The following is a 7,947-nucleotide window of genomic DNA, read 5'->3' on the forward strand; positions in this document are numbered from 1 at the left end:
GGGGTGGTGTCATGGCTGGCACCAGGCTGCCCTGGGAGTAAGGAGATCCAGGGCAGCACCAGGGAGTCCCACCCCCATTCTGGACTCACCCAAGTCTCTGGAGGCCTGCCCAGCAGCCTTTGCAGATCTGGCTTCCTGCATCCCCTTCCTCATCCTGGGAGCAGGCAACTTGCCTGGGGTTCTCCTTGTTGTCCACAAGGCCAGGCTTGGCTGGTGGCTGGCAGCAGGCAGTAGCTTCACTTACCAGCTCACTGTGGCCTGGGAAGGATGCGGGAAGGAGAGAAAGAGGAGAGGGAGGAGGGAGCGAGGCACCAGTACCGTATTTCCCCTCCTACAGGCAGCCCCAGGCTTCTGCTTGGAAAAGCAAGACCAGGTGGGCTCATGTGAGGGGCTGGACCCAGAAGACACCATTGGGGGATGAGGGGAAGGGACAGTCCAGGGGAGAGGGGTACAGAGGGCTAAGAGCATCAGGGCTGCTCCATGGCTCTGCAGCCTTGGAGAAACGCCTGACCCTCTCTGGCCTCAGCCTCCCTATCTTAGTCCATTGGACTGCTATAACAAAAACCCACAAACCGGGTAGCTTACGAACAACAGAAATTTATTTCCCATGGCTCTGGAGGCTGGGAGTCCAAGATCAAGTCATCATCACTGTCCAGTTCTGGAGAGGGCCCTCTTCCTTGTTCACAGCCAGCACTTTTCCTCTGTGTCCTCAGATGGTGGAAGGGGCTAGGGAGCTCTGTGGGGTCTCTCTTATTAGAGCACTAACCCCATTCATGAGGCTCTGTCCTCATGACCGAATCCGCTCCCAAAGGCCCCTAACACCATCATGCTGTGGACTAGGATTTCAGTGTACCCATCTTGGGGGGACACAACCATTCGGTCCATAGCACTCCCCCTCTGTAGGAAAGGGGCTTGGGGAGGGAAGAAGAGGGGTCTGGGATGTCCTGACAAACAGCACCAGGGCTGGGCTGCAGCACATACACACCCCCACCCCTGGAGAAGCTAGTCCCTCCTCCTCCCACCAGCTTCCCTCTAAGGCCCTGAAGTCTGTGGGCTCCAGGGGCCGGGGGAGCAAACATGGCTACCCTCTTCCCAAGGATCCCCTCTAAGTCAGGGCTCACCCTTGAACCATCCTGGGGGCACAGTCACCACCCCTTCCCTCCAGGTAGTCTCAGGGCCCACAAAGGGAGCAGCAGGGTATTTGCCTTTGAGCTGTTGTAAGGCTTAACCTAACGGTGGAATTTCTGGCACCAAAATGGGGAGAAGGCAACTCCCCGACTTCCGGTGGCCTCCGGACACGCCACAGAATGGCCTCTGTCTCCAAGGCCCTGAGAGAGGAACTTTATCTGGAGTCTGGACCCTCTCCTGTGCAGGACCTACCACGTGACTGGTGGTGTCCAGTGGAAAACTATTGAAAAATTATTAAGGATTTCAAGATGGCAACAGCAGAGCATTAAACCAGGTGTGGGCCCCCCAGTGCAGAGCCCTGTGGACTACTCAGGTGCCAGGCCCACAAAGCCGGCCTGAGTCCGTGTGTGTGTGCACACACATTCTCTTCTCATTTGCTTTCCACGACCCTGCCCAGAGTCCACTCTGCGGGGATAGCCACCAGCTATTAGGAGAATTATGGCTCTGCAGCTCCCTCCTCCCTCGTGCTTCCAGTTCTCTGCACTTCGGTGGAGGCCTCTAAGGGGGTAGCCTACGAAATACTAAAGTGGCACTGGGCCTGGGCTCTGAGGGGCTGAGAAAGCAGTGCTGGGATGGCAGGTGGCCGGCTCCAAGTCTTAGCACCGTTGTGGTCCCCACTTTGTTCTTACTCAGGGAGAAGGGAATTGTTTACCTCTTGGTTTGGGGTGAAAGTGGGTAAGGGGTCAATTCTCTGACTGGAGCAGTGCTAACCCGTGCCAACCAGTGCCCTGCTCTGCTGTGGGGAGGATCTAAGTTATTTCTCCAGAGCAACCTCTGGCTCTTGGCTGAGCTGGCGCCCAAGAAGGATGCTGAAGCTTTAAGGCCTGAGATAACTGGCTGGGATGTGGGGTAGCTGGCGCCCACAACACACACGGGTATCCATAGCTGGAAGGTCACATTCCAGCCCAGAGGCCACCTTTGCTGGGTCCTGCCTTGCTCTGCCTGGTGGGTAAGGTCTACTGGAGCTAAGACCAGAGGGAAATGGGCCAAAGCAGAGCTGAAGGCAGCAGTGGGACACTCTGTGGCCCGGGAGCAGGATTCAGCCAGTGGGCTGTGCAGGCTGTGAGGCCTGGGTCCTGCCCAGCAACATTCCTCCTCTGGGACATGGGCTAAGCTCAGGTCTCAGCTCTGACCCTGAGTTGGGGGTAAGAAGGTGCTAAAATCAATGCTTTAGACCCTGGAAAGGTTGACAAACTTACAGGCAGTGCACAGGGTGGCCAGACTGACAAGCAGTGCCATGCAGGCCATCAGTAAGCGTAGGAGCGTAAGCCAGGGAGAGCATGCAGGAGCCTCCTGTGTGTGCCAGGAGGGAGAAGCGGGGCAGCGTTTTAGGGCAAGTACTGGTGTGTGTGCGCACACGATCATGCGTGTGAGTGTGGAGTGTTCAGAGCTGCTTTCTCGAGAGGGGGCTCTGAGGGTCAGCTGGCTGACCTGGGCATCCAGGGCCCTTCCAGCTGGGTCAGACTCAGGCCGGCTCTCTGCCCAGGGGTCCATCTATGGGGCTGGAGAGGGTGTCACCGGGGAGGGAAAGAAAGTATAAAGGTCGGCTTTGTAGGCACCTGCCCGCAGGTGCCTGCAACTCTAGCCCGCATTCACTAGTGTCTGGCTGATGGGGCAAGGTCACTCACCTTCCTGCTCCTGTCCTTGCTGGCCTCCTGCCAGCTCACGCCCTGACCTCCCACCTGGCCCAGTCCCTGCCCAGTGATACTTTCTGGTTCCCCCAGGCTGGCAGGGCCCCTGTCCTAAGCATAGCTTGACAGCTTCATGGTCAAAAAAAGGAATTCCAGAGTGAGGTGCTTGCCTCCTGGACACACAGGTGGACTACATTTCCCAACTTCCCCCGCTGCTCTGTGTGACCATGTGACTAGGTGCTGGCCAATGGAATGTGGGCAGAAATGAGGCACACTGTCCTAGGCCAGGTCCATAGAAACCTGCTGGGGGACCTTCCACCTGCACTCATCCCGTCTGCTGACTGGATGTTGATGCCCCAGGACAAACTGGGAAGAAACTCATTGAAGATGTCAGAGCCTGGGTCTCTGAATCAGTGTATAGAGCAGAGCCTCCACACCCACCTTCACCTCCACCTGACGTGAGACACAGAAAGAAAAAAACTTCTATTAAGTTAAGCCACTGAGAGTTCAGGGTTTACCTGGTACAAAAGATGGTATTACCTCAACTAACACGTACAGGCTCTGACTGAAGTCACTTGAGGTCCAGGGCCCAGCTGAGGCACCCCGCCTCCCCAGTCACACTCCATGGTTGCTGCAGAAGGGGGAAGGGCAGGGGGAGGCTGGGGAGATGCTTGAGACCTCAGGCCTTGCGCATACAGTTCCTCAGTTTCCAGAAACCCAGACTCCTAGGGTGGAGGGAGGAGGCCAGAGGACAGCCAGATGCCCTCAGATGGCTGCCCTACAGAGCCTTGTGCCCCATTTCACTGCCAAGAATTCCACAAGGAAAGTGCTCTGGGGCCGGGAGCCTTCTCAGGCCACCATTCTCCCTGACTAGGACCCTCCGGCCAGTCCTCGGGATGAGATCAATATTCCTGTCCAAGCCTTGGGCCCTGGGTCCTGCTCTGGGTCACCTGAGGGTGGGGAGTGCCCACTCATCATGCCACCACCCCTCAGCTGGGGGGGTCCTCTGGCGGGTTGGGGAGCAGGCCAGCTGCCACCTGGTCCTGGTGCCACAACTGCTCTGCCAGGCCATTGAGCACATGGGCAATGTCGGCCAGCCCAGCCCGCCCATCCAGCGTGCGTCCATCTGCCAGCCGTCGCCCTGGCACACTCTTTACCCGCAGGAGGGGCAGCTCCCAGGCCTGCCGGAAGGCTGTGAGGTCACGCTCAGGCACGTCTGTGTGCATATACTGGTCAAATCTGGAGGAGGGTCAAGGAGCCTGTCTGGGCACCTCTGCTAACCACTCCATCAAACCCAGCCTTCTCCCTCCTCCCTTGCCCCCCACACCCAGGGTCTGGGGGAGGCCCTGTTGCAGCCTTTAAGATAAAGCCCATGGGGCTGGACCCCATAGCTGGGCAGAGGCAGGCTGCCCGACACCCTTGCTCCGTGCCTTGCCAAGTGTGGCCTCTGACAGTCCTGGGGGGCATCCAAAGGATACTTGGAGCCGATGACCATCCTGACCACACCAGGGGCCTCGCCTGCTACTCGGGCCAGCTGTCCAGGGAGGTCTTCAAAGGAGGCACGGTCAGTGAAGGAGAAGAGGAAGAGGAAAGCATCTGTGTTCTCCTGGCAAGCCTGGGGATAGAGAGGCTGATTAGAGGCTGATGCGAGGCTTGTAACCAGAACCTATCGGCTGCAGGGCCCTGAGAAGTCTCAGCACCATCCCTCCTTTCACAGACTGGGAAACTGAGGCCCAGAGCAGGGAGTGGCTGGTCCCAGGACAGAGCTCTCCCAGCCCGGGCAGCATCCTCAGTCCATTCATGCCCACTTCTGGCTCCTGCAGACCAGGCAGGCCAGGCTCAGATGGCTGTACTCAGAAGCCCACCTCAGGCAACCAGCCCCTCCTGGACCCACCCAGGCCCACCTTCCTGCTCACCGGCAGCATGTGATCAAACTTTTTGAGCGCAGACTCCCCGCAGTCCCAGAACTCAAAGCGGAACATGACAACACGGTCGCTGGCCTGCAGCTTGGCCGGCCAAAATACCACGGTGGTCTGGATGCCTGGGGAGGCCGGGGTCAGTCACTCAGCATGGGAGAGGCGGAGGTGGAGAGGAGCAGGGGGCCCAGAAGGAACAGGAAGAAGAGATACGTCCCTACCTTAATGGGTCCTCAGTCTGATGGGGAAGGCATAGCCCCTGACGTGGGAGCATTCTCAGTCCGATGGGGGAAACTGCCCTGCCCCAGAGGAGCCTCCAGTCTACCAGGGAGAGGCAGCCCTAGCCCTAGCCATGACAAAGTAGTTTCCCTCTTGTGCACCGGGGAAGCCAAAGGTTCCGGAATACTCTCAGATATTGCAACATGATGGTCAATCAGCATCCAGTGGAAGGAAACAAGAAAGGAAGATTGGTGTTTTCTGAGCACCTACCCTGTGCCAGCTTGATGCTAGGCATGTTACCACAACTATCGCTAGTACCAACCCCACCACAACCCCAAGGGGTTGGTACTATTATCCCTTTTGGACAAAGGAGCCAATGTAGGCTCAGAGAGGGGAAGTGACTTTCCAAGGTTGCAGAGTAAATGGTAAGGCTGGTTACAAATCCCAGCTTATGTGGTCCAGGGCGAGTCTTTTCTCCACCCCAGGGAAGGCCTCCTCGGAGGGACTCACCAGTGGTCTCGTGGTGCACCACGGGCACCTCCAGGCCAGCCAGCTTGGCCACCAGCGCTGTCTTGCCCACACCACTCTTCCCAGACACAAAGATCTTGTAGCGGGCGGTGTCAATGGCCACAGGCGGGGGCAGCACTGGTCGCTCGAGCAGCCCTGGGGCAAGGAGGGATCCAGGTGGGGTCCGGGAGTCAACGTGCACTTGGCCCATCATACCTTGGCTGTACAACCTCATCTCTTAGGGCTTTTTCAGTGCCAACCAACCATTCCCTATACAGCACTCATGACAGAGGCCTGGGATACAAGCAGCATCCCCGGAGGAGAAGCTCTGCTGGGGACACCTGTGCTCTGTGAACTGGGCCAGTGCCTACTCCAAATAACACCATTTTTCAAAAAAAGTTGGATGCATGAGATGATTTTCATTATTTTATTTTATTTTTTGCTGCACCACACGGCTTGCGGGATCTTAGTTCCCCGACCAGGGATCGAACCCAGGACCCGGCAGTGAAAGCACTGAGTCCTAACCACTGGACTACCAGGGAATTCCCTGAGATGGTTTTTATTAATACTATCACATATCCTAGATTTCCCACAGGTAAAAGAAAGGTTTTTCCTAATTCTCTCCTCAGTGGAGAAATATCAGCAAAAGTATTCTTAACTAATATAAACTCCTTAGAATCAATACAGTGAGATATTTATGAATGTTTATTTATTCTTTTTTTTTTGATCCCACCATGCAGCGTGTGGGATCTTAGTTCCCTGACCAGAGACTGAACCCAGGCCCACAGAAGTGAAACTGCCGAGTTCTAACCACTGGACCGTCCTGAATGTTTTAATTTAAAACTTGCAAAAAATAAAGTCTAAACTATGATCCATCTATAGGTGTAGGACCTGAAAGTCCTAAATTGTGGGTTGCCTGTCACTCTCTGGTCTTAAGCCTTCTGGTGTTTTGTCTCTCCTGGCCAGAGCTGGACTCCTGCAGCCGATGCCAGGCCCCTCTGCTGGCCTGTCAGCTGACCTTGCCTGGGTGAGTTAGCTTCATCCTGGGGAACATGAGTGTCTTATCCTGGAGACAGCAGGATATGGAAGAGGCTTGTCTCTACTCACTAGGGGATCTTGGACAAGTCTGCAACGTGCTGTTGAGAAGGTTAAATTGGAGTCCATTGTATAAAGTGCCCAGCAGAGGGCCTGCCACCAGGTGAGGCCTCAATCAACAGCCTCTCTGGTGACAGTGGTTCCTGGCAGGGTTTTGGCTGTTTCCATGGCTCTGATGACAGAATTAACGCTAAGGAGGTTTGGGGGTGGGGACCCCAGGATAGGGCTTCTGGGGTCCCCAAGGTTGAGGAGTGCAGTGGAGAAGGCCCTCAACTGCCCTGCTTCTCTGCTCCACGCCCCCACCACAGGGGACACTATTCTCCCCAGGGAGTGGCAGGTGACAGGCTGGGGGAGGGGGGCACTTACCAAACACCCGCCGGCGGTTCTTGCGCAGGATACAGGCCAGGTACTCCTTGCCCTCGGCGCTCTCGTGCCAGTCTGGGACAATCACTGAGCCTGGGGCGGGTAGTCTGGCCATGGCTGGGCAACCTGACGGGGAGGGGAGATGGTAGAATGCTGAGAGTAGGAGATGGGAGAGGGTAACTGTTCTAAGCTGTACCTGTGAGGCCTCTTAACCTGCCCTCGGACTCTCCCCTGGAGCCCCAGCTCCCTCCTTGGAGGATGGAGCAACTATGGAGCCCCAACCTTCTCATTATTACGATTAACATTTTTGGAATCCAAGCTCCCTTTCAACATCCTGAGGGGTTACACACCCCCGTCCCCCTCTTATCACCCAGAAGGTGCAATTCCATAGTCCTTTCTCCTCCGTATTGCTCCCTGGGGGACAGCCATCCCATTATTGCCCCAGAGGGCATTTACACAGTCCCTAGTTCCCTTGTCACCTCCGGGGGCGGGGTGGGGGGGAGTCACACAGACCTGCTTCTCCTCTGCCTCCTGGATCCTGACTCCCAGGACCACCCAGCCCTCACCATCAGCAGTCCCCGCGGGCGAATGGGCCCGAGTGGAGACCGGCCCTTTAAAAGCCCGCCCAGCGTTCCCGCCGCTCAGCCCGCCGGGGCCAGCTTCCGCCCTGCTTGCGTCCGGCTTCGGCTCAAGCCAGCCCAGGCGCCGGTGCTTGAGGCGCATGTGCAGAGGCTGTTGTCATGGAGACGCGGGGGGCGGGGTTGGACTGCCGGGTTCCACGTAGGTCCTATGTGTACAGCCACCCCGGCTCAGAGACACCCTGGACAGGGACTTGCCCTCTGGGCCATGGATCCTCTTCACATTGCTCAATCTCAGCCCGTCTTTCCTCCAAAACTTGATCAAATCCCCCTTCTCCAGGAGCCTTCCCTGCCTCTTTGCTCCTCAGTTTCCTCTTCCATAAAGTGGAGGTAAAATACTATTACCTCCTAGAGTTCTTTTTTTTTTTTTTTTTTTCTTTTTGCGGTATG

General features: G+C 56.7%; 1 protein-coding gene across 2 annotated transcripts; it reads right to left on the reverse strand.

The window, feature by feature from the left end:
- Window positions 1–586: 586 nt before the first annotated feature.
- On the reverse strand, window positions 587–7,601 carry CPLANE2 (ciliogenesis and planar polarity effector complex subunit 2). Of its 2 annotated transcripts, none has more exons than XM_060089022.1 (6): window positions 7,433–7,601; window positions 6,923–7,045; window positions 5,465–5,617; window positions 4,736–4,860; window positions 4,298–4,434; window positions 587–1,408 (listed from the first exon to the last, which is right to left on the reverse strand). In XM_060089022.1, the coding sequence occupies exons 2-6, from the start codon at window positions 7,032–7,034 to the stop codon at window positions 1,225–1,227; spliced, it is 711 nt and encodes a 236-aa protein (XP_059945005.1). In that variant the 5' UTR covers window positions 7,035–7,045; window positions 7,433–7,601; the 3' UTR covers window positions 587–1,224. The 2 variants fall into 2 exon arrangements, with proteins under 2 accessions (XP_059945005.1, XP_059945004.1); XM_060089021.1 differs by having other exon boundaries at window positions 1,321–4,058.
- Window positions 7,602–7,947: the final 346 nt, after the last annotated feature.

The sequence above is a fragment of the Mesoplodon densirostris genome, chromosome 2 (assembly GCF_025265405.1).
Source record: "Mesoplodon densirostris isolate mMesDen1 chromosome 2, mMesDen1 primary haplotype, whole genome shotgun sequence".
In the NCBI taxonomy this organism is placed as follows: Eukaryota; Metazoa; Chordata; class Mammalia; order Artiodactyla; family Ziphiidae; genus Mesoplodon; species Mesoplodon densirostris.

Excerpts from the sequence above, each read along its gene's own strand:
- CPLANE2 (XM_060089021.1), bottom strand. The coding sequence starts at position 7,034 with ATGGCCAGACTACCCGCCCCAGGCTCAGTGATTGTCCCAGACTGGCAC. Across the intron at positions 5,618-6,922 it reads GAACCGCCGGCGGGTGTTTG|GGCTGCTCGAGCGACCAGTG; the intron begins GTAAGTGCCCCC and ends TCCTTGCCCCAG. Across the intron at positions 4,861-5,464 it reads GGTGCACCACGAGACCACTG|GCATCCAGACCACCGTGGTA; the intron begins GTGAGTCCCTCC and ends CGGCCTCCCCAG.